General features: G+C 45.2%; 1 protein-coding gene across 2 annotated transcripts in view; it reads left to right on the top strand.

The window, feature by feature from the left end:
* ANKDD1A (ankyrin repeat and death domain containing 1A) overlaps positions 1 to 26,579 on the top strand; it is a 139,877-nt gene that overhangs the window by 71,569 nt on the left and 41,729 nt on the right. For both annotated transcript variants that reach the window (XM_082256153.1, XM_082256154.1), the window contains 3 exons: positions 7,516 to 7,614; positions 9,575 to 9,673; positions 21,466 to 21,564. In XM_082256153.1, coding sequence (XP_082112279.1) covers positions 7,516 to 7,614; positions 9,575 to 9,673; positions 21,466 to 21,564 — 297 coding nt within the window. The remainder of the gene's footprint in view (positions 1 to 7,515; positions 7,615 to 9,574; positions 9,674 to 21,465; positions 21,565 to 26,579) is intronic.

The raw sequence follows: 26,579 nt of genomic DNA, 5'->3' as shown, positions 1-26,579 counted from the left end.
TATAGCCATTGTGGGTGTGGCCGCCCGGTGATGTCATCAGGAGACCCCGCCCCCTCATGTCACAGATGACGTTATTTACCATAGGGAACCATTGATTTTGAATGGAAGAAATGCCGGGAAACACACGTTCGAACGCAAATAATTGCGTTCCAAAAAACGTCCCTGAACTCAACTGCCTGCAAATGACTGTAAACGACCCTGTGTACATGGACAGATAAGATAACATGTAAGTGGGTTCAGGGGCTTCTGAAAAAAACGCCGAACTGCTCCTAAACGGCCATTTACAACGTCCCGTGTACATGGAGCCTAAACCAGAATTTCAGGTGCTGTAAATCAGCAGGGTTTTGTCTGTCTGTAGGAGACAAAAGACTGGAATGTCACCCCTTGGTAAAATAAAATAACTGCAGCTTGTTGGAGAGGTTAAAGTGGAACATAACTGTGTCTGAGCACGACAAACCAAAAACTATTTAATTCATTTTTATTATTCAAAGCAAACTCCCCCATCCATTCATGTGTCCATGCTTTATATCACTTTTAAAAACACCCTCCTAGCATTTCTAGCTATGGCCATTTTGAGTAAGGGCAGGTGATTCATGTAGCATATACTTCCTGTAATTAATCTGCCCATAGCTCAGGCATGCATCCAGGAGGATGTGCTTAGCTGAGAAAACCCATCATCCCCTCCTGAAGACTCCGGGGATGTATTGCCTGAAGAAGAGGGGATCTCCCCTCGAAACGCGTCAGCCATTTGGAAGGTCCTCCGGCATGCTGGACACTGTCCTTATGACCTGGTCACTTTGGGTCCATTGTGGATCGATATGCTTTTTACATTATTATGTTTGTGAGTATATTTCTTCCAAATTTATTTGAATAAACTCCATTTGGGTAATGCACAAGGTCGGTGCGCCCTCTTTTTGCTCTTTACACAGTGTTCCCATTGGATTTCCCCTGACCCTAGGAGGGCAGCAAAATCTGTGCTTATACCCGGAAATTTAGAGGCCTACCGCCGCCACATCTCTGTCGAGCGCAAGAGATTTTGTCTATTTGTTCACATCAAAGGCTGTAACCAAGTCCTATTTGGGCAGTAGGGAATTACTACAAAAAATTGCCACGGTCTTTAGCAACAGACACCTCCCAAAAAAAACTGCATATGGATCGAACTGGAAAGCATATGGCTTGTGTGACCTTTTCTGATCCGACACCGCATCTGCACCCAGGGCTTGGCCCAGGCCTCTATGGAAAAGCTTTCCAGCTTGTAACAGTAAGGAGATGCTACCAGATCTAACTCTAGAATCCTGTCCAGAGATGAAATCCTCTTGGATGAACCTGGATTTAGGAACCACTTATTGCCCAATTGGCCCACAGAATATGGATTCTTCCCAGAAATTCTATGTAGACTCAAAAGAGATGGTAAAGAAAATTCTACCCCACTCACATCACAGTCATCTCTACCTCTTCTCACTGGACTGACCCCGCGGGTTCTGACCTCATGTAGGACACCACTGTGATCTGGTTCAGACTTACTGGAGACCAAAAAGCCTTCTGGCAGGTGACAAAAAGGCCCCTTTCACAATTACTTACGCAATTTTACCGCGATTTTGCGGCGCGATTTTGCCGCGCTTTTGACGCGGTTTTGAAAGCAATGGCAAGGCTATATGCCTCAAATCGCATTAAAATCGTGGCAAAGTAGTGCAGGAACTACTTTGAAGTCGGTGCGACTTCAAAACGCACTGATATGAATGGGGCTCATTGAAAATAATGGAAAACGACTTGTCATGCGATTTTGTGGTCCAAAATCGCGGGACAAGTCGCACTAGTGTGAATGGGGCCAAAGGCGAAGGGAGCATGAAAGAACTGGCCAGAAAACCAGAATGTTCAAAATAACTTCCCAACTGGGGTGTTCCACTGACAAAACCCATTCCCAACTGGAGTTCCATGCAATAACTCAGCAGCACAGAAGATTTATTGCTGTGCCAGCACTCACGGCTTCATCTGCCTGTTTGCGAGACATGAATAGTTGAGTGCATGATCAACACTGGAGCAAAAAAACCTTTCAGAACAGGAGGTCCTTTCCATTGAGCATACCTCAATATATAGGGATGGGAGAGACCATGGTCCTGATCATCAGGTATTGAGACGCAGACAGGTGAAGATAAAATTTTAAACATTTTATAACAGAAATGAAAGAAAAACGCGTTTTTTTTTTTCCAAATTCTTATAAAAAAATAAAAACCCCAGGGGTGATTAAAGACTTCTGGACCGGAAGGATTTGCTCCCCTTAAAGACCAGGCCATTTTTTGCGATTCGGCACTGTTTTTTAATTTAACTGACAATTGCGCAGTCATGCAATGCTGTAGCCAAATAAAATTGATGTCCTTTTTTTCTCACAAATAGAGCTTTCTTTTGGTGGTATTTGATCACCGGTGCGATTTTTTTTTATTTTTTCGCTATAAACAAAAAACGAGCGACAATTCTGAAAAAAAAAAAAACAATATTTTTCACTTTCTGCTATATAACATTCCCAAAAAAATGTAAAAATTTTAGTTTTTTAACATTTTAGGCCAATTTGTTTCCTGCTACATATTTTTGGTAAAAAAAAAAAAAATCACAATAAGCGTATTTTGATTGGTTTGTGCAAAAATTATCGCGTCTACTAACTACGGGAAAGATTTATGTCATTTTTATTTCTTTTTTTTTTTTTACTAGTAATGGCAGCGATCTGCAATTTTTTGCAAGACTGCGACATTGCGGCAGGCAGATCGGACCGTTACCTGACATTTTTGACACTTTTGACATTTTCACCAGTGACATTAGTAAAGAAATCAGTGCTAAAATATGCACTGTTACTGTACTAATGACTGGCAGGGAAGGGGTGATCAAGGGGTTAAATGTGAGCCCAGGGGAGTAATTATAACTGTATGGAGGTTGGGCTTGTGAAATGATCATAGAGACATGTGATCCTATATAGAAGGATCACAGGAGCTCTGTGATCATTCCAGGGAGAACAGTCAGCTGTGTTTTCTCTCTCAGCGGGGAGCGATCGCGGGTGTCAGGCGACAATCGGAGCCAACTGCCCCGTGCATCAGAGTCACTGCTGACAAGTGGGGGCCGGAGCACGCCAGCAGCGGCGCACACTCGCCCCCTAGCTACAGATGTGCGAACGATGTAAATCGGCGGCGGGCGGTCCGGAACTAGTTAAATAGCACCAAAAGAAAAGCTCTATTTGTGTGAAAAAAATGATAGAAATTTCATGTGGGTACAGTGTTGCATGAATCCGCAATTGCCATTCAAAGTATGACAGCGCTGAAACCTGAATATTGGCCTGAGCAGAAAAGGGGGTAAAAATGCCCGGTATTGAAGTGGGTAATATATGGCAGAGCTCAACAATCCTTAAAAAGAAATTGTCATTTTAAAAAAATCACAAGTAAAAAAAAAAAAAAACTTTTCATATGTGAGAATAAGAACCTGGACTGGGGGAAAGGCAGACACCTATCTAACCAATTCCAGAACAGAGACTTTGATTTATAGGTGTTGATAATATTGGGGGGGGGGGGGTAAAAGGGGAGGATGGGTATTGGCAATGGAGTTGGAGGAATGGGTGGATGGGTATTGGCAATGGAGGTGGAGGAATGGGAGGATGGGTATTGGCAATGGAGTTGGAGGAATGGGTGGATGGGTATTGGCAATGAAGTTGGAGGAATGGGTGGATGGGTATTGGCAATGGAGTTGGAGGAATGGGTGGATGGGTATTGGCAATGAAGTTGGAGGAATGGATGGATGGGTATTGGCAATGGAGTTGGAGGAATGGGAGGATGGGTATTGGCAATGGAGTTGGAGGAATGGGAGGATGGGTATTGGCAATGGAGTTGGAGGAATGGGAGGATGGGTATTGGCAATGGAGTTGGAGGAATGGGAGGATGGCTATTGGCAATGGAGTTGGAGGAATGGGAGGATGGCTATTGGCAATGGATTTGGAGGAATGGGAGGATGGGTATTGGCAATGGAGTTGGAGGAATGGGAGGATGGGTATTGGCAATGGAGTTGGAGGAATGGGAGGATGGGTATTGGCAATGAAGTCGGAGGAATGGGTGGATGGGTATTGGCAATGGAGTCGGAGGAATGGGTGGATGGGTATTGGCAATGGAGTCGGAGGAATGGGTGGATGGGTATTGGCAATGGAGTTGGAGGAATGGCAGGATGGGTATTGGCAATGGAGTTGAAAGAATGGGAGGATGGGTATTGGCAATGGAGTTGGAGGAATGGGAGGATGGGTATTGGCAATGGAGTTGGAGGAATGGGAGGATGGGTATTGGCAAGGGAGTTGGAGGAATGGGAGGATGGGTATTGGCAATGGAGTTGGAGGAATGGGAGGATGGGTATTGGCAATGGAGTTGGAGGAATGGGAGGATGGGTATTGGCAATGGAGTTGGAGGAATGGGAGGATGGGTATTGGCAATGGAGTTGGAGGAATTGGTGGATGGGTATTGGCAATGGAGTTGGAGGAATGGGTGGATGGGTATTGGCAATGAAGTTGGAGGAATGGGTGGATGGGTATTGGCAAAGGAGTTGGAGGAATGGGTGGATGGGTATTGGCAATTGAGTTGGAGGAATGGGAGGATGGCTATATGCAATGGAGTTGGAGGAATGGGAGGATGGCTACTGGCAATGGAGTTGGAGGAATGGAAGGATGGGTATTGGCAATGGAGTTGGAGGAATGGGAGGATGGGTATTGGCAATGAAGTCGGAGGAATGGGTGATGGGTATTGGCAATGGAGTTGGAGGAATGGGTGGATGGGTATTGGCAATGGAGTTGGAGGAATGGGAGGATGGGTATTGGCAATGGAGTTGAAAGAATGGGTGGATGGGTATTGGCAATGAAGTTGGAGGAATGGGTGGATGGGTATTGGTAATGAAGTTGGAGGAATGGGAGGATGGGTATTGGCAATGAAGTCGGAGTAATGGGTGGATGGGTATTGGCAATGGAGTTGGAGGAATGGGAGGATGGGTATTGGCAATGAAGTCGGAGTAATGGGTGGATGGGTATTGGCAATGGAGTTGGAGGATGGGTATTGGCAATGGAGTTGAAGGAATGGGTGGATGGGTATTGGCAATGGAGTTGGAGGAATGGATGGATGGGTATTGGCAATGAAGTTGGAGGAATGGATGGATGGGTATTGGCAATGGTGTTGGAGGAATGGGTGGATGGGTATTGGCAATGGAGTTGGAGGAATGGGTGGATGGGTATTGGCAATGGAGTTGGAGGAATGGGTGGATGGGTATTGGCAATGGAGTTGGAGGAATGGGTGGATGGGTATTGGCAATGAAGTTGGAGGAATGGATGGATGGGTATTGGCAATGGAGTTGGAGGAATGGGTGGATGGGTATTGGCAATGAAGTTGGAGGAACTGAAATAGGAGGCATTCACTTTCTATTTCAAAAAGGAACTTTTAGCCCCGATTCACAGTAGTACGCGGTGCGGGAAATATGCGATCCGTGCCTGTTTCCCGCACCATATTCAGAATCGCACTGCCTGTGCGATCTGCAGAGGGTGTCATTGCAATGTTATCGACACCCCAAACCCAGGTCGCAAACGCAGTGCATTTGCCTGCATCGGATCGGATGGTACAAAACTACCATGTGATCCCGTGGCAGTGTGCTTCCAAAAGTAGTGCATGCATTTCTTTAGTGCGATGCGGTGTGATTTGAACCTAATAAAAATGAATGTGCTCCAATCACACTGCACTGAACCGCATGGGAATTGAAAAATAATTGCAAAGGAATGCAGTGTGCAATTCACAGTGTAAACAGAGGCTTACTGAACTTACTGTATGTATACTGTTGGTGCTATATAAATCCTGTATAATAATAATAACGTATACTGATCATATCTGTTACATAGTCAGGTTGACAAAAGTCCATCTTGTTCAACCAGAAGAAAAAAGTAAAGAAACAGAAAGTCTCCATATACACAATCCTATAACCCTTGTTTATCCAGAGGAAGGCAGAAATAAACCTTTATACATCATGGTCAAATTTTCTCTAGTGGGAAAAAAAAATCCTTCCTGATCCCCCAAGGCATTCGAATATTCCCTGAATTAACCACTTCAGCTCTGGAAGGTTTTTACCCCCTTAAAGCGGAGTTCCACCCAAAAGTGGAACTTCCGCTCATTTGCTTCCTCCCTGTGAGCCTAGGGGGGTGATTCTAACTGTGGGGGGAGGGACTTGTGAAATGATCAGAGATCTGTGTTCCTATATAGAAGGATCACAGGCACTCTGCGATCATTCCAGAGAGAAGAGCGGTCAGCTGTGTTTATAACAGCTGACTGTCCTTATCTATGAGCGGGGAGCAATTGCGGGTGCCCGGCGGCAATCGCGGCCACCGGTCCCGTAGATCAGCATCCCCACTGCCTAGTGGCGCTCGCCCCCCAGCACCCCCGCCTACGTCGATTGGCGCAGCCAAGCCAGCCTGCCGCAGTGAAACTGCGGCGGTCGGCAAGTGGTTAAATTGATACTAAACCCAGGACTCTGCATTCACACTGGGGTTGATTTACTAAAGGCAGATAGACCATGCATTTTGCAAAGTGCAGTTGTATGCTGCAAGAGCAGTTGCTCCAGAGCTTAGTAAATGAGCAGACGTTCTGCTGACTTCCATTATCCAATGTGCAAGCAAAAACGCATTTTTTTATATTTTTTATTTTCCTTGCACGTGATTGGGTATTCTTTGCAAAGTGAAGCTTTACCTCATTTACTAAGCTCTGGAGCAACAGCACTGGCAACATACAACTGCACTTTGCAAAGTGCACAGTCTATTTGCCTTTAGTAAATTAATACCTATAGTGTGTGTGTCCAGCAGCAATCACTGCAGGTGATCCCTGGCTGTGTAGAGAGAAGGGAATAGCTGCGGCACTAATTGCCGGTGTGAATGTAGCCTAAATCACGTGCGATGTGTTAGTGCCCATTCACACTACCGCGACTTGTCAGGCAACTGGTCAGCCTGACAAGTCGCGGTCCATGCAGTGCTACGGGAACCGTTCTAATAGGAGCGACTCAAGCCGCTCCGACTTAGAAAGTAGTTCCTGTACTACTTCGGGGCGACATCGGAGCGACTTGCATTGACATTCATTATATGAAGTCCGTGCAAGTCGCGCCGAAGTTGCGGCGCACACGACTTCACAGGTCACCCCTGAAGTCGTGCCGCGGTAGTGTGAACCGGCACTTACTGGGTCTGCTGTACTGAGGGGCACACCTGCTGAGACCATTACGAGGTGGTATAACATTTCTTGTTAGGTTTATAATTCATTTTATATTATGAATGATGTAGAAGGAGGGGTGAGACTTTGAGGGGATGATAATGAGACCAGAAAGGATAACCAGTGTGCTCTTTAGAGGCTATTACAAGCTAGACTCAGCTTACCATACTCCATCTATGGCTGAGATTTTTTGAGTTTTCTGACCTTTATTGAGCAGGTGGTGGAGCACGAGTCAAATTACATCTTTTGTTGTCTTTCCTTATAGTTTGGAAGAACCGCATTTCACCTGGCAGCTGAACATGGGCAAATAGAGGTGGTGGAATTCCTGATCGGATCTGGGTGTCAGCACAGCCTGAAGGACAAGGTACTGTCAGTGATCCCCCCCCCCCCCCCTTAAAGTAAAATTAAACAATATCCTTATTCTCCAAAAATCATCCACTAAATAATTGCCGTGTAATGTAATTTTCTTACACCTTTTTGTTAAAAAGAGGTTTTTCCACCTCTTTGTAACATCTTGCAGGAGCTTCCATTTGTATGGAACGAGCGATGCTGATTAGTAGTCATGTAGACAGGGCCGGTGCAAGGATTTTCGTCTACTTAGGTGAAAGTGCTTTGTGTCACCACCAACCGCCCCCACCACCCACCACCTGTCCATCCAGCACCCTCTCCCCACACCTTCCTCCCGCCACATCCACCATTGTGACAGGAGGGCAGTGTGACAGGAGAAGGGTATCTGGGCAGTGTGAAAGGAGGGGAGCAGTGGGACATTAGGGGGGGCAGTAGGACCAAAGGGGGGCTGTGGGACATAAGGGGGCAGGGGGACAGGAGGGGTCAGCGTGACAGAAGGGGGGCAGCGTGACAGAAGGGGGGCAGCGGGACAAGAGGGGGTAGTGGGACAAGAGGGGGGGCAGTGTGACAGGAGGGGGAAGCAGGACAGAGGAGGGGCAGTGTCACAGAAGGGAGGCAACTGGACAGGAGGGGGCAACGGGATAGGAGGGGGGCAGCGTCACAGAAGGAAGGCAGCAGGACAAGAGGGGGGGCAGTGAAACAGGAAAGCAGCGTGACATGAGAGGGGCAGCAGGACATGAGGCAGGCACCATTCCTCCCAGATCTCACCTGTCCTGCAGTGGCTCCATCAGATATTGTCAGTGTGTATCTGGTGCCAGGAGAGAAAGCTTTGCTCCAGGCATGCAGAAGATCTTTGGCGGCAGCTGCAGCACAGAGCGGGAGGGGGGAGCTCTTCCACCCTAATGTCTTCCTCCCTGACCTATTCCTCTTCTTCCTTCTCCTCCACAAACCTTCCACCGGCACCCCCCCCCCATGCCCCCCCGCTCACCTGCATGCCGCTATTCCTCATTGGAGCCAGAGCCTGTATGACAGCGGGCACCGACTGCTTCCAGCATATCTGTGTCCACCCTCCTGAAGACCGATCGCCTGCCTACCTCTCTCTTCTCACTCTACCAGCAGCTTTTTGAAGCAATGTGGAAAATTTTGTTTGCCTGCTGCTGAACACAGACGGCGGAAGCGCCCCCGACTGATGTGCGCTCTAGGCCGGCGCCTACCATGCCTATGGGTAGCACCAGCCCTGCATGTACACTGCTCTATGCACAGCACACATCCCAAAGTCCATCTCAGGTGAGCTAGAGAGGGTGTCTACATTCCTTTATACAGTGAGAACATGGAGAACGAATGTAGCCACACTCTAATAGGAAGTCAATCACAGTAGCCGAAAAAATAAATTAGGCAACTTGGAGGAGCCTAAGGGACTTTTTGATTAAATGGAACACAAACTGAAAACACTATTTAATTCATTTTTAATATTCAAAGTAACCCCACCCCCCATCTATACATATATCAATGCTTTATTTTGTTGAGAAATGACTTTAAAAAAACACCTCCCTAGCATCTCTAGCTGCAGCCATCTTGAGTAAGGGCAGATTTATGTAGCATTTACTTCCTGGTTTCTGGCCTAGGCCAAAATTATGTCATACATCCCAGGAGTCTTCATAGGAGAATGGGTGTTCGCAGCTAAGCACACCCTCCTGCCTATATGCCTGAGCTAAGGGCAGATGGATTCCAGGAAGTAAATGGTACACAAATCCTCTCAAGATGGCCACTAGATGGCGACTAGAAATGCTTGGGGGGGGGGGGGTTCAAAGTGATTTCTCAACAAAATAAGGCATGGAGACATGGATTAAAAATGAATTGAATAGTGTTTTTGGTGTATGGTGCTCAGAGACAGTTGCGTTCTGCTTTAGTAAGCCTACAGGAAGAGGTCTTTAGAATGTCCTTGTGAGTCACCGTGATAACTCTCTAAATTTCAGGAGGACAACACGGCTCTCCATCTGGCTGCTAAGAATGGCCACACAGATGTCCTGCAGAAAATTGTGGAAACCGGAGTGGAGCTGAATGGCAGCAATCTGGTATGTAAAATCCGCTCACTCGGAGCCACTCATTATTCTTTTTTATCACAGGACTAAATATAATTTCACCCATAGGCAAGCACTTTTAACTGTAAAGCAAAGCAGAAGAAAGTCCATGGAAACTGAATTTTTTATTTAGGCATCTGCCTGAAACTGCATTAATCTCAAGGGGTAGCCTAATCCAAAGGACAAACCTGCAGCTTAGCACATCGGCCCTTCGAGGCTTTCATCACTGATCTATTTTGCTATGATACATTTTTTTAGTTATTGAAGTGTATCGGGGTAGGCAACCTTTTAAACTTAGTGTGCCGAAAAACATTTGTAAGAAAATGAGAGTGTCAGACATAGAAAACAAAATGTTAAGAAAAAGGAATATTTAATAAGTACATTTGGTGCCATAAACTAGATTCTGCAATAATAACCCCCAACATTGGTGTAAGTGACTGCAATAATAAGCTGCAACATTGGTATCAGTGACTGCAATAATAAGCCGCAACATTGGTGTTAGTGACCGCAATAATGACCCCCGGTATTGGTGTCAGTGACGGCAATAACGACCCCCAATAATGTCAGTGACTGCAATGATGACCCCAACATTGGTGTCAGTGACTACAATAATAACCCCCAGCATTAGTATCAAGTCTGCAAAACATCTGCAACATCCAGCATTGGTGTCAGTGACTGCAATAATAACCCCCAACATTGGTATCAGTGACTGCAATAATAACCCCCAACATTGGTATCCGTGACTGCAATAATAACTCTCAACATTGGTATTAGTGACTGCAATAATAACCCCCAACATTCATATCAGTGACTGCAATAATAACCCCCAGTATTGGTGTCAGTGACTGCAATAATAGCTCCAAAAATTTGTTGTCAGTGACTGCAATAATAACCCCCAACATTGGTATCCGTGACTGCAATAATAACCCCCAACATTGGTATCAGTGACTGCAATAATAACCCCCAACATTGGTATCCGTGACTGCAATAATAACCCCCAACATTGGTATCAGTGACTGCAATAATAACCCCCAACATTGGTATCAGTGACTGCAATAATAACCCCCAACATTGGTATCAGTGACTGCAATAATAACCCCCAACATTGGTATCCGTGACTGCAATAATAACCCCCAACATTCATATCAGTGACTGCAATAATAACCCCCAGTATTGGTATCAGTGACTGCAATAATAACCCTGAAAGTTGGTGTCAGTGACAGCAGTAATGACCCCCAGTATTGGTGTCAGTGACTGCAATAATGGCCCCCAGTATTAGTGTCAGTGACTGCAGTAATGACCCCCAGTATTGTTGTCAGTGACTGCAATAATGACCCCGACATTGGTGTTAATATCTGTAGTAATAACCCCCAACATTGGTGTCAGTGACTGCAATAATGACCCCGACATTGGTGTTAATATCTGTAGTAATAACCCCCAACATTGGTGTCAGTGACTGCAATAATAGCCCCCTACATTGATATCAGTGACTGCAATAATAACCCCCAGCATTAGTATCATGTCTGCAAAATAACATCCAGCATTGCTGTCAGTGACTGCAATAATAACCCCCCCCCCCCCATCCCCCCACGCACTGCTGTCAATGTCTGCAATAATAATGTCACTGGTCCCCAAAAACACGTCGAAAGTGTCAGGTGTCCAATTTTTCCGCCGCAATGTCGCAGTCCAGCTATAAGTCGCTGATTGATGCCATTGCTAGTAAAAAATAAATAAATAAAAATGCCATAAAAATATCCCAAAGTTTGTAGACGTGATCATTTTTGTGCAAACCAATCAATATACGCTTATTGGGATTTTTTTGTTACCAAAAACATGGAGCAGAATACATATTGGCCTAAAATGATGAAGAAGTTCAATTTTTAAAAAACATTTTATTGGGTATGTTTTATAGCAGAAAGTGAAAAAAAAAATGTGTATATATATATATAATTTTTTTTTTTTTTTTCAAAATTGTCGCTATTTTTTGGTTTATAGCACACAAATTAAAAATTGCACAGGTGATCAAATACCAACAAAAGAAAGCTCTATTTGTGGGAAAACAGGACATCAATTTTATTCGGGTACAGCATTGCGTGACTGCGCAACTGTTAGTTAACCACTTCCCGTGAATTGACGTACCTGTAAGTGGTTGTACCAGGATGATCTGCAGCTGCAGGCATCAACCCGGGACCATTCCAGCAAGCAGGAGGGGACGTCCCCCCCCACACCTCTCGCCGCCTTCCACGGCTTTGCCCGGGTCTCCCGTCCCACCAGGAAACCCGAACAACCAGCCAGCATGTCCGCCAGCTGGTTGGAGTCCCAAACAAAGCCGGATTCGGCTTTGATCGGGTCTCCGATGTATTAACCCGGAAGCGGCGTCAGTTTAAAAAAACTGTCAGTATTTAAACTTTGGCTTTTTGAATACATTGAAGTGCAGTGGAGGAATTTGGGGTCTTTTAGATCCCGATCCCTCCAAAACGAGTACCTGTCACTGCCTATTACTGTCACAAGGGATGTTAACATTCCTTGTGACAGCAATAAAAGTAATCAGATTTTTTTTTTTAAATGTGCTAAAAATAAATAGGAGAGAAAAATTTTTAAAGCGCCCCTGTCGCCTTGAGCTCATGCACGAAAGAAAACGCATACGTAAGTTGCGCCCGCAAATGAAAACGGTGTTCAAACCGCACTTGAGGTATCGCCGCGATCGCCAGAGCCAGAGCAATAATTCTAAAAAAAAGACTGCCTCTGTAACTCTAAACTGGTAACCGTTAAAAAAATTTAAAGCGTCGCCTGTGGAGATTTTTAAGTACCGTAATTTGTCGCCATTCCACGAGTGCGCGCAATTTTAAACCATAACATGTTAGGTGTCTATTTACTCGGCGTGACATCATCTTTTACAATATACACAAAATTGGGCTAACTTTACTGTTTAGTTCTTTTTAAATGCAGTGAAATTTATTTTTTACAAAAAAATTGCGTTTGAAAGACTGCTGCACAAATACCGCGTGACAAAAAATATTGCAACAGTCCGCCATTTTATTCTCCAGAGTCTTTGCTAAAATAAATATATATATATATATATATATATATATATATATATATATAATATTGGGATTTCTAAGTAATTTTCTATCTAAAAATACTGTCAGAAATAGGCTTGGTCTTTAAGTGGTTAAAGTAACGCAGTGGCGTATCGCAAAAAGTGGCCTGGTCATTAGGGGGTAAAACCTTCCGGGGCTGAAGTGGTTTTTAACCACTCCCCCCTGTGCACCCCCCTTGAACCAGAGCAGTTTTACATTTCTGCTATGGACCTGTTTATTCCGCAATAAAAAAGTATTAAAGTTAAAGTATAACTAAAGGCAGTTAAAGTATAACTAAAGGCGAAACTTTTTTTTACATTTTGGATGGAGTGGAGAGGGATAGAGCCCCTGTTTTTATTGCTCTCTGTGCCCCCTTTGGATGGAGTGGAGAGGGATAGAACCCCTGTTTTTATTGCTCTCTATGCCCCCATTAGGGAGATTCATCCTCTCTATTTGTTCTGTTTACTGTTATTATTGAAAGTGAAGGTAAAAGAAAATCCCAAATTTTGGGTTGGCCCGGAAAAGTAATAGGGGGCAAATCTTCCAATAGGGACCTGGGAGTCCCCAAGGAATTCCCTTAATTTCCAGGGATTTCCTCTCACTTCCTGTTTGGCTATAGGACAGGAAGTGAAAGGAAATCTCCCCAATAGGGCAGAGATGGCGAAAAGAAAATCTGAGAGGGGTTATAACCCTCCCTTGCTCTATCCAAATGAAAAAAAAAAATTTACCATACTTACCGTAATTTTCCTTTCCTGGTGCCTATCCATGGCAGCATACCAGTGATAGAGCTCTGCCTGGACTCCTCCCTCAGGACCAGTAAATACCATAAAAGAAAGGCCTAGCCCCCTGTCCCATCATTCTCTCCAAGGGTGGGAGTGTATGCTGCCATAGATGGGCACCAGTAAAGGAAAATGACGATAAGTATGATACAATTTTCTGTTTTCCTGGTGCCTCCTTGGCATCCCACAGGTGATAAAAGACTAGCTCAAATGGTTGGGATAATGCTGAAAATAAGTATTTTAATTAGGTAAGGACATAGCAGCTTGAATCGTCCTTCTCCTGAACTCCATGATCCTGAGAGCCCCCGGATCAATATGGTAGCACCTAAGGAAGGTATGACGAGAAGACCAGGTGGTGGCCCTGCAACCATCTCCAATGAAACATTAGCCCTTGCTGCCCAAGAAGCCGAGACTGCCCTGGTTAAATGAGCGCTCACCTGGGTAGGGGGGTCCATGTTTCTTGTTTTGTAGGCCTTCTGAATTAGCTTTACAACCCAAGTAGCCAGGGTCCTGCTTGTAGCTTCCTTCCCCTGTTTCTGCCAAAGGGGATAACGAATAATCTTTCAGAGCTTCTGAATGATTTAGTGGCCTCCAGGTAGGCTTTGAGTACTCTAGAGATGTCTAAGTCGTGACAGGACTCTGCATCGGAGTCCTATGAATGCTGGTAAAGCCCAAGGTTCCAGTAGGTGACTTGGAGTTGTTACTTTAGGTGTGAAACCATGAAAAGGATGAAGCTCCACCCTATCTGGGAAGAAGGAAATCTGGTCATCACCTATCCCTAAGACGTGGAGCTCTGAAATCCTTCTGCTGGATGTAATAGCCAAGAGGGATGCAGTTTTCAGCATAAGATTACAGACCGATGCTTGCTCTATGGGAGAAAATGGCTGATTGGATAGAACTTCAAGCACCAAGGACAGGTCCCATTTAGGAAAAGGGCATCTGACGGGTGGTCGGATCTTCAACACCCCTCTAAGGAAAGTGACCACCAAAGGGTCCTCTGCCCATCTTCTATTGATTGCAGTGGATATTGCTGCTACCTGTGCCTTGAGGGCGCTCAGGCCAAGACCATATTCCTTTCAGTCTGGTGTCTCCGTAATGGGCTTCCCAGCCTTGAATGCTTGCATTGGATGTAAATATGGTCCAAGAGAATGACCCTAGGTGACGAGGATTGGAAAGATTCCTCAGATCTGTCCACCAATGCAGGCTTCTGTACATGATCTCGGTTGGCAGGATATTTTGAGAGAGTCGCTGTCTCCTCCACTGCGCCAATAAACCTGTCTGGAAGTACCTCAAATGCCAGTGGGACCAAGGAACTATGGGAATACATGAGGACATTGTGCCTATGAGGCTCAGGCATTGAGACGCCATAAGATGGGAACTCTTTATGACTCTGATCATCCTCTGAATGATGATCCTCGCATTCGGAGGTGGCAATGAACACCGCCCCCAGTTACGCGTTGAACATTGCGCCCAGATAGACTGTCTGTTGTGTGGGAGATAGTTGGCTCTTGTCAAAGTTTATAAGCCACCCCAGTTCCGTCAGAGACTGCAGAAGTACCTTTTTGTGGGATATGAGCAGACCCGGATCGTTGGCTAGGAGGAAGACATTGTCCAGCTAATGGTATACCCTCAGCCCCTTCTCTCATAAGGGAGCCAAAACTGATATCAAAACCTTTGTGAACACCCGGGGAGAGGTGCAGAGGCTAAAGGGCAGAGCCTGGAACTGTAGGTGGACCTGGCCCACTGTGAACCTTAAGAACCTTTGGTAACACGGGAGGATTGGGACATACAAGTAGGCATTCTGCAGATCGACCAAAATGAACCAATCCCCGGCTGGACCACCTCAACAATTGTTTGCAAGGATTCCATCTTGAAACTTTCCAGGTCTATGTACTGATTGAGCTTCTTCAGGTCTATTACAGGTCTCCACCCATCTGTCTTTTTCTGAACCAGAAAAAGGGGGGGAATAAAAACTTGTGAAACGTTCTGCCAAGGGGACTGGTAAGGCTGCCCCCTGAAGCTGGAGAGATGTCATGAAGTGTGATAAAGCCAGAGCCTTTAGTGGGGAGGCTGGGATTTCTGTCCTTTGAAAAGAAGCTTGAGGGGGGAGACGAGAAAAATCCCAAGAGTGTCCTAACCAAATCGTTGACAGGACCCGACGGTCCTGGGTACGGGAGGCCCAGATCGGAAAATAATACTTCAGCATGGCTCCTACTGGAAGAGACTGAGCTCTCCTGGCGTCAAAAGGACTTTGTAGTCTCCTGGGGGGTGGTAAAAGCCTTACTTTTACGAGTGTTCAAAAAGGAGGCCTGGGTGCCTCTCCAGGATCTTCTGTTGTTCCTTTGCTGTCTTGACTGTCTGTAGTCTCTTGAGTTTGACAGACGAAAGCTAGAAGTATAGACTCTAGATCTTCAAAAAGAATAACAAGACACAGGACAAACAGAGACGAAACAGACAAACAGACAGAGGACAAGTTGGGACTTTAAATGAGGCGGTGCCTGCCCAAGGCTAGCCGCCTCCATCCCTATTAAGTGTATGAGGGGGGAGGGGAATAATAAGGTATACGAAAAGGGGTGAGAAAGGTAATTAGGGGATCGGCATATTGGTAGGATCTGTATAATATGGTATAAATTATATCTATATATATATGTACATGACATAGCATGAATATATTCTTAGAGAAGCCGATACCCTATATATGTTTATAGTGAGGTAAACCGGGAAAAGGGGGGACTAAGGCGGGACTTTAAATGAGGTGTGCGGAGTCGGTGGTCACAATAAAAGAATACAGTCATAGGGAGATAAAGATTTTAATGTATGTCATATATAACATGAACACATAGGTACAAATTACATCAACACTGCATGTGTAAAATGGCACAATCCCAGAGTAATAAAAATCATCCTAAATACCAGATCATGACTCATGAAATACACAATGAGAAAAGTAGATCATTGATAAAAACATATATAAAAAGTAACATGTTAATATTGGTAAGGAGTGCATCCATATGAGGCTCGACGCGTTTCGTGGATACATTCCACTCGTCAGGAGCCAAGTGCACCCCAAATCATCATTTCAAGGGAAGGTCATTTCAAACAGAATGTTGTGGATGGGTACTCCCAAAGGGTCAGAGAAGTCTGTTCCGGGAGCTGTAGGAGCCCAGACTGGGGCCAAAGGCATACCACATAGGCATTCCATAATGTCATGAAGGTGACAAAAATGTTTAAGAGATGATATCAAGATATTGATCTCCAGGGATATCTATGGGTAAGGATATTAGATTAATATAAAGAAGGTTTTCACTGTAAATACAGTGACAAATATGAAGTAATAAAATAGGTATAGAAGTAAATCTAGAGGTAAGTATAAATACCTAAATGGATTGAATTAATCGAAGGAGACTGGATCATCTGAAAAACTTCAGGAATGCTGAAAAAGGAAGAACCGATTGATGAGAAATAAAAAGATTGGTAGAAGACCACACCCAGCGTGAATAATAAGTGAGTAATGGTGACTGAGTTGAGTGAGATACAATATAAGGGGGCAAAAGTGAAGGGGTGAGTGAAGGTGAAAAATGAGGGAATGAAGAGGAAAAGTGCCCCAATGCTAAGTGGCGATCAGAAAAGAGGGAAGACCAAATGTGAGAAATGAAGGAAAAAGGTGTTAATTGTAGTCCAGACCACCAAGGGCAGTGATAGGGAATGTAAAGGACCAAGGTGCTCAAAAAAAAAAAAAAACGTGAGAGGACAAGTGGGGTGACAATAGGGAATGCTAAGGGAAATACCTGATGATGGCCACAGCAAGGGGCTCCTAGCGTCACGTCCGCGCTCAAAAGTGGAGGAGGCGTTGTCACGTCCGGGGTCAAGTGCCATCCCGGATCGAGACACACGCCACCCCCCTATATATGAGCGCGAGAATGGAATCACATGACGGAGCGAGGACGCTGACAATGGACGTCACACGCACAGCATGGATGACGTGGCGCTGAGGCGCAGCGGGGAGTCGCCCACACTCCCGCGCCCAATCAGAAGATGGGCAGAAGGAGAGGAGGGAGTCCGCCGAAGCGTCTCGCAGTTCCCGGAAGTGAACAACAGACCATGGGACGTGTCCAACCATGTAATGACAATCTACATGATATAAGTCCCGCCTTAGTCCCCCCTTTTCCCGGTTTACCTCACTATAAACATATATAGGGTATCGGCTTCTCTAAGAATATATTCATGCTATGTCATGTACATATATATATATAGATATAATTTATACCATATTATACAGATCCTACCAATATGCCGATCCCCTAATTACCTTTCTCACCCCTTTTCGTATCCTTATTATTCCCCTCCCCCCTCATAGACTCTAGATCTTTTCACCTTTCTGTCTTGGGGCAATAAGCTGGACTTGCCCCCTGTTACTCTGGAAATAGCCTTGTCCAGCTTGTTTCCGAACAATGCTTTTCCATCAAAAGGGATCTTGCACCAGTTCTGCTTTGATACTAGGTCGGCCATCCAGGGCTTTAGCCATATGGCTCTCTTTGCCATAACTGAATGTAGCATTGATCTTGCTGATCTTGCTGAACAGCGAATTATTTCAATAGCCGCCTCCCCAACAAAGTCTGCTGACAATTTAAGCTCCTCTAGAGCTTTATTTATGTCATCCCTGGGGACCTACTGGCGTAAAGCCGTTTCGATATTATCTGTCCAGGTTCTGATGGCATTTGACACGGAGGTAAGGGCGATAGCTGGCTTACAAGCCGCTCCTGCGGCTAAATCGCTACTTTTTAGATCTAAGTCGATCCGTCTATCTAGAGGGTCCTTGAAGGAAGCAAAGTCTTCCATGGGGAAAGTAATGTTCTTAGCGAGACGGACTACCGAGGCATCCACCACGGGTATAGAATTCAGTGACTGCGATTCTGACTCCGCCAAGGGGTAGAGTTTGTTAAGGCTGCATAAGGAGAACTTCTTGTCTGTCTTCTGCCACTCGATGATCTCTCTGATCTCTCCCATTTCCATCTCTTAAGAAATGGAAAATATCTTTTGGACTTCTGAGGCAGTTCCTCCGGGTATTCCCAGGCAATCGCAGCCTTGACCGCCTGAATAAAGGGTTGCACCAACGAATAACTGCACTCAGAAGTCCTCTGAAGACTCCTCCGAGGGATCCTCCGTTGAAGCCTCCCTATGTGGGCGGCCTGACGGAGGCCGAGTGGTACTAACCGCTGAAGGGCCCGAAGTATTGTAGTCTGCATCCTGAACTTGAACCACAGGAGGGATCGGCTGAGCAGGAACTAGGGCCGCAAACTCCGAGAAGGAATACCTTATAATTTGTTGTAGCAGTTCAACAATCTGCTGACTCTCCAGCTCTTGGTTGGCCACATAGTCTCTGACAGACCAACTTATATGGCAAAGGAACAGTGCCACACACCCAGCATTTCTTCCCTGACGAGTGAGATGGAGGAGAGGGAGAATGATACTGTCGTCGTGATCTTAACCTCTCCGATGACCTGAGGCCTGATGAACGAGATCTGCGATCTGGGCTGTAGTCGTTTTGGGGTCTTGAGGATTTTCTGGATCTCTTGGAGTGAGCAGGGCTATGATAGAAATATATTTGTCACTCCAAATGCGCACTCTTTTTTTTTTTTTAAAGGAAAGAAAAGGAAAAAAGAATACGTTTGAGCAGGAACAAAAAGAATACCAGTAGGGGTAGGTAAAAGAGGAACTGCAGGGCATGGCTGACCACCTAAGACAGCCATGACCCACAATACTCTGGCCCATATATAGAGGAAAATGTTGGGGGGGGGGGGGGGGTGCAGAGCCCGCCCCCTTAACTGCACCCTTTTACCTTTTCCAAAATGGCCGCCACCCGAATTGGCCACTGCGCAGGCGCATGGGCCCCCGCTGACCGAGCTGCATCTCCAGTCACCCCAAGCGCTGCACGCACCAGCGCGTCACCCCGCCCTGAACCTGCACAGACACCAGGTCCAGGAGCACGGCTGCCAGCTGAGAATCTGCCCGTGGCTCGCATGCGCACCGTTTGGCGCACACCGGGGGAAAACGGGCATGCGGAGGACAGAAGCGGTAAACTACAGGAGAGGGATTGGAATACATAGACCAGAACCCCCTCCCTCTGAACCGGGAAACACAGAAGTCCTAATGAGGACCCGCTGCGGCGCACATGCGCATGCGCATAAAGGATTTACAAGGGAAAGAAAAAGAAAATTAAGCAGGCCAGAGTGTGAGAGCTGATCCTCTTGCAAATCCACCTGGCAGTCACTAATTTATTCAGCAGCAGAATGCGTTCCTATGAGGAAACTCTGCATGAAAAACCCCAAAAGATCCACAGAAGAGGCTCCCATTCCTATTAGTGCTATGAGCAACCCAAGAACAGAGACTGCACACGGGAGAGGCTGAACCCAGCAGAAGCTGCCAGATGCAGAGGTATGGACATACTGCTACTCTTCCCCAGTAACGAGTTATGAGGGAAAAAAAGGAGAATGATGGGACTAGGGGGCTAGGCCTTGGCCTTTCTTTTATGATATTCACTGGTCCTGAGGGAGGGGTTGAGGCAGAGCTCTATCACCTGTATGCTGCCATGGAGGCACCTGTAAAATGTTTTGACTATAATTCTACTTTAATATCCCATAATACATTGTTTCAGATACTGTTAAGCAATAGTTAATGTCAAAGCCAAGGCATGGAATGCTATAAGAGAGGTAGTGTGAGGACACGGCTGGCAGACCTCTGTCAGTGGAAAAACCTGTCTATGTATAGAACCTCCATTGTGTTTAGATGACAGGTCCATTATGGTATGGTGCAATCAGTATTGTGTAAAGCTCACAGTCTTTTGAAGCTTCTGAAATGATTATATCATTAGATCATAGACTTATAATGGCATGCAATGCCTACCTGCAGTTTCTAAAGCTTGCAAAAATCCTTTCTTGTAAAAAAGAGGTATAGACCCCAGAGAGAGAGAGAGAGAGAGATATCATTCTGCCCCTGTACAAATCATTCGTAAGACCTCATCCGGAATATGCAGTTCAGTTTTGGGCACCAGTTCCCAAAAAGGAGCAACCAAACTGATAAGAGGCATGGAGGAGCTCCGCTATGAGGAAAGATTAGAGGAACTGAATTTATTCTCTCTTGAGAAGAGGAGATTAAGGGGGGATATGATCACCATGTATAAATACATAAGGGGGGATATGATCAACATGTATAAATACATAAGGGGAGGATATGATCACCATGTATAAATACATAAGGGGAGGATATGATCACCATGTATAAATACATAAGGGGAGGATATGATCACCATGTATAAATACATAAGGCGGGGATATAATCACCATGTATAAATACATAAGGGGGGGATATGATCACCATGTATAAATACATAAGGGGGGGGGGGATATGAGATCTCCATGTATAAATACATAAGGGGGGATATGATCTCCATGTGTAAATACATAAGGGGGGATATGATCTCCATGTATAAATACATAAGGGGGATATGATCACCATGTATAAATACATAAGGGGGATATGATCACCATGTATAAATACATAAGGGGGATATGATCACAACATGTATAAATATATAAGGGGGGATATGATCACCATGTATGAATATATAAGGGAGGAATATGATCACAACATGTATAAATATATAAGGGGGATATGCTCTCCGTGTATTAAAACATAAGGGGGATATTATTACCATGTATAAACATATAAGGGGGGATATGATCACCATGTACAAATACATAAGGGGAGATATGATTTCCATGTATAAATACATAAGAGAGGTAGGTAAGTATAGGATTGTGTATATGGAGGTTGTCTATTTTTTTTTCTGTTGCTTGATGGACTTGAGTCTTTGTTTTCACCCTGACTAATTATTTATCTATGTCATTTTCCTATTATGTGTCTGTAGGAGGGAAATACGGCTTTACATTTGGCTACAGAAGGAGGGCACTTTGACTGCATTCGAATTCTGCTAGAAGCTGGAAGTGATGTCAACGTGCAGAATGAGGTAATGTGATCTGTCCGGGGGGGATGAAGACAATATGTTCTGAATGTTTTCTCAGCTGTGGTGCAGCTCTACAAATTGGAATCTTTCAGTATGAAATATGTTGGTATGAAGAGTCTTCCACCATTTCTGGCATAGTGAAGAAAAAAAGGAATCCCTCCTTCCTCACCGCTCACATTGGAGCAGCTGAGCCCCTGTTCACACCAATGTGACTCGTCATGTGATTTGACAGGTGACATGTCCTAATGGCATGACAATTCGTCCCCTATTGTCAGAAATGGAACTGTTCAAATTGGTGCAAGTCCGACCTGCGGTTTTGAAATCGTGCGACTTCAAGTGAAGTCGTGCGATTTGAAAGTCGGATTCATTGTGAACGGTGGCTTAATCTCAAAATTGAGGGCTCCTTTGCCTAAGGCACACATGTCAAACACAAGGCCCGCGGGCCAAATCTGGCCCTCAAAGCCTTGTCAAGTGGCCCTCGCACCCTATTTTGAACTCCATCCCACCACCTCCAGCTCTGGCCCTCTGCTCCCTTCTGTCACTTTCAAGCACAGGGGCTCCTGGAAGTAACAGATCCCTGCACACACTCATGGCAGGGACACGTCTCGAGAATCTGAGTGAAAGAGCAAGCAACTTCTTTGCAAGGCAAGGCAGAGCCACCTACACAGGTAGGCACTAGAGCCAGGCCAGTTAGGAGAGAGAAATGCGAGAAAGCTTTGGGGGATTGGGTTGCATGATGTACATAGCGCACCACCAAACCCTGCAGTCTGTACATAATGCACTCCTGAACTCTGCATTCTGTATGAAGCTCACCCCAGATCCAACTGGCCCTTTGAGGGCAATCATACTGCCCTTTGATGAAATTGAGTTTGACACCCCTGGCCTAAGGCAATCATGAACACTCATTACTGTGCTTGTGTGCAGTTTTAGGTGTGCACTTTCTTCTTTGTGCATAGCGCAAAGTTGGGGTGGCGGGGGTGGGGGGAGTATTCAAGAATAGAGATTTCCTACTGGTAAAAAAAAAAACTTGCTGATACATTTCAAAGGACCTGTTAAATCTTTGTTAAAGGGTAAGTTCACCTTTTCCAAAAAGTACACTATGTTCTCCTATATGGTTTTAGATTATTACAGTGATGGTGAACCTTGGCACCCCAGATTTTTTGGAACTACATATCCCATGATGCTCAATTACACTGCAGAGTACATGAGCATCAAGGGAAATGTAGGTCCAAAACATCTGGGGTGCCAAGGTTTGCCATCACTGCTTTAGAAGCATAATGTGTTAACCCAACCTTCCAGCCAGGGATCCTGTCCTGTTTAATCCATGTACTGTAGTCAAAAACTGCATTTAAAAGAAGCCGTCCTAAAGTCTTCTGCAGCCAATGATGGATTTGTTCTGAGTTTTTGAAGGGATGGAGCAGCGGTTGAGACTAGCGCCCCCTTGTGCCACGAGAGTTGGCACTGTCCTGTTCATACGCATTGTGTGCTTTCTCCTGTCATCTATGATGAGCTCAGTGGCTGCACATGTGCTGCCCAAAAAGAAAAAGATGGTGTTCCCTCTTGTGGGACTAGGGGGCGCTGGTTCAATGGATGCTCCATCCCTTCCAACAGCTCAGAACGGAGCCATCAGAAGATTTTAACCTCTTCAGCCCCCGAAGGTTCGCCCCCCTTCATGACCAGGCCATTTTTTGCGATACGGCACTGCGTTACTTTAACTGACAATTGCGCAGTTGCGCAACACTGTACCCAATTAAAATTGATGTCCTTTTTTTCCCCATAAATAGAGCTTTCATTGGTGGTATTTGATCAATTCTGTGTTTTTTATTTTTTGTGCTATAAACAAAAAAAGAGCGACAATTTTGAAAAAAAAAAAATATTTTTTTTTACTTTCTGCTATAAAACATATCCAATGAATAAAATGTAAAAAAATCTAATATATTCATTAATTTAGGCCAATTTGTATTCTGCTACATGTTTTTGAAAAATCCCAATAAGCGTATATTGATTGGTTTGCGCAAAAGTTATCACATCTACAAACTATGGGATATATTTATGGAATTTTTATTTATTTACTTATTTTTTACTAGTAATGGCGGCGATAAGCAATTTTTAGGGGGACTGATATTGCAGTGGACAAATCAGACACTAACTGACACTTTTTTTGGGGACCAGTGACACTAGTACAGTGATCTGCGCTAAAAATATGCACTGTCACTGTGCAAATGACACTGGCAGGGAAGGAGTTAACATCAGGGACGATCAAAGGGTTAAATGTGTGCCTAGGGAGTGCTTTCTAACTGTGGGAGAGGTGCTTTGACTGGGGGCAGACAGAGATCTGCATTCCTGCTTAGCAGAAACACAAGATCTCTATCTTCCCTCTCTGACAGAACGGCGATCTGCCTCGTTTAAATTGACCGCCGTTCTGTCTCTCCCGGGAACGATCGCGGGTGGCCAATGATTGGCATCCCCTGTGTCCAATCAACTCACGATCGTGCCTCCAGTGGAGCACCCCCCAGTGGCTATTGCACGAAATGACGTTCAGGTAGGTGATTTCGCACAGTAGAGCCGTCCTGCCGTAGTAAACTATGCGGTTTACTGTGGCAGGTCGGCAAGGGGTTAAAGCGGAGTTCCGCCCAAAAGTGGAAGCTCTGCTTATCTGCGCCGCCATTTGCGGCCTCTCCCCCTGCTGCCTTCTGGGAGACACACACAGGTCCCAAAAGACATTGGGACCATTCATGAAGCACAGCGTAACTCGCGCATGCGCAATAGTAAACAGGCTGTGAAGCCACAAGGCTTTACTTCCTGATTCCCTTAGTAAGGATGCTGGTGCCTGCACCCGGAGCCGATGGACAGGTCGGCCCCCGGGTGCTGACATTGCGGGATCCCTGGACAGGTAAGTGTCTTTACCTTTACCTTTGTGGTTTTGGACTACATTCATTAAAGGGAGCCCTGGCTGAAAGGTTGGTTTAATACACCATGCTGCTATACCCATATGGGACAACATAGTGTGCTTTTTTGGTAACGCTGAACTTACACTTTAATGCACAAATGTTCAACCTGCATAAATGTTGCTGAAATGCCGCAAAATATTTTTACAAACTGAAATGTACCATAAGGTTTTGGGCCTGTAGCCAACAACCTTGCAAAGTGCCTCCCAGCTCTGCCACAGTGGCCCTTAGCTTGCTGCAGAGCCTCCAGCCCCTCATAGGGACAGTGTCCCGCAGCCCCCCCCCCCCCCCCACACACACACACCCCCCCCCCCACACACATTGCCCTCCAGTCAGCTATATTGCCCCTGAAATCTCCCAGACTCCAAGAGAGACCCCCAGCTCCCTCTGGAAAGTTCATCCCCCTACAGGACCATCAAGTCTGCTGCATTTTGCTGCCTATTCCCCCACAGGGACACCCAGCTCCATTCAGAGCCTTCCAGCCTTTCAAAATATATTTTGTATTCCAATAATGTTAATGTGGGAGTATATGCTTTTTTTTTTTTATTGCTGGGGCATTGAAGGTTTTGGAAGAGTTTACTGGGCCTTGGTCTCACTGGTGTTGAAAACCACTGTCGGCACTGTAGAACGCAGGTCCTCCTAGGGAAATACTGCATGTCTGCACTGTAGGGAAATACTGCATGTCTGCACTGTAGGGAAATACTGCATGTCTGCACTGTAGGGAAATACTGCATGTCTGCACTGTAGGGAAATACTGCATGTCTGCACTGTAGGGAAATACTGCATGTCTGCACTGTAGGGAAATACTGCATGTCTGCACTGTAGGCACTGTAGAACACAGGTCCTCCTAGGGAAATACTGCATGTCAAAACTGTGGAACAAGGGTCCTCCTAAGGAACTTTTACTTGTCAGAACTGTTAAATGCAGGTTCTGCTAGGGAATTACTGCATGTCAGGACTGTAGAATGCAGGTCCTCCTAGGGAATTACTAATGGCACTTTTCCACTGCAAGTACCGGCTCGGCTCTACTCGGCCCTGCTTGGCCCGGTTTGCTTTTCCACTGCTGGTACCGCATGGTATAGTGTCGGAACGGTTCGGTATGGTTTGCTTTTCCACTAAAGTAGTACTAAAGTTAAGTGGGTGGGATAACAACGGGGTGGGTGTGATTCTCTGACCAATCAGTGGCTAGTAGTGACTGCATGCAAAGGATTGTGGGATATGTTACCAGTTTGGTACCTGTTGGAACCACAATCGAGTAGGTACTGTTTTTTCAGAGCCGTACCGTACCGTTCGGTTCCATGCAGTGGAAAAGCAAACCTATACCGTACCGTACCGAACCGTTCCTACCCTATACCATGCGGTACCGCAGTGGAAAAGCACAAAAGCGTGCCGAACCGGTACGGTTCCATGCAGTGGAAAAGCGCCGTAAGTGTCAGGACTGTAGAATGCAGGTCCTCCTAGGTAAAAATTGCATGTCAGTACTGTAGGCACTGTAGAATGCAGGTCCGCTTGGGAATTACTACGTGTCAGGACTGTAGAATGCAGGTCCTCCTAGGTAATTACTGTGTGCATAGGCGTGCGCACAGTGTGTTCAGGTGTGCCTGGGCACACTCTAATGACTCTAATTTTGCACTGTGCACTTTATCTATATAGTTTAGATATTCTTTTTTATACATATATGTGATGTTTTTGTATCATCACTTTATACATATCCATTCTCATGTATGTGTTTATTGACATCAATTTTACACATACACATATATAGGGGATTTTATAAGTTTTTTACACTATTACACATGTATACACATAACATATATATATATATATTTTTTTTCTATATCATCATTTTTTGCACAATTAACTGTTTACCACTCATATCAATGTTTACACATTTAGATCTATTCTCTTTAGTAACAACTAATTTTTTTAACATTGATTGTTGTTGAATAAGAGTTTTGCACCTATCAACAGGGGCTGATTACATAGTGATGTCAATTTGTTATTGTTATTTTTATGTGGGTTGACCCTCTGTTCTATATTTGTATATTTTGGCATATTATTTTTATTTTCA

The sequence above is a fragment of the Pelophylax lessonae genome, assembly GCF_965119305.1.
Source record: "Pelophylax lessonae genome assembly, chromosome: 4".
In the NCBI taxonomy this organism is placed as follows: Eukaryota; Metazoa; Chordata; class Amphibia; order Anura; family Ranidae; genus Pelophylax; species Pelophylax lessonae.
This window is presented reverse-complemented; position numbering and strand designations above follow the sequence as displayed.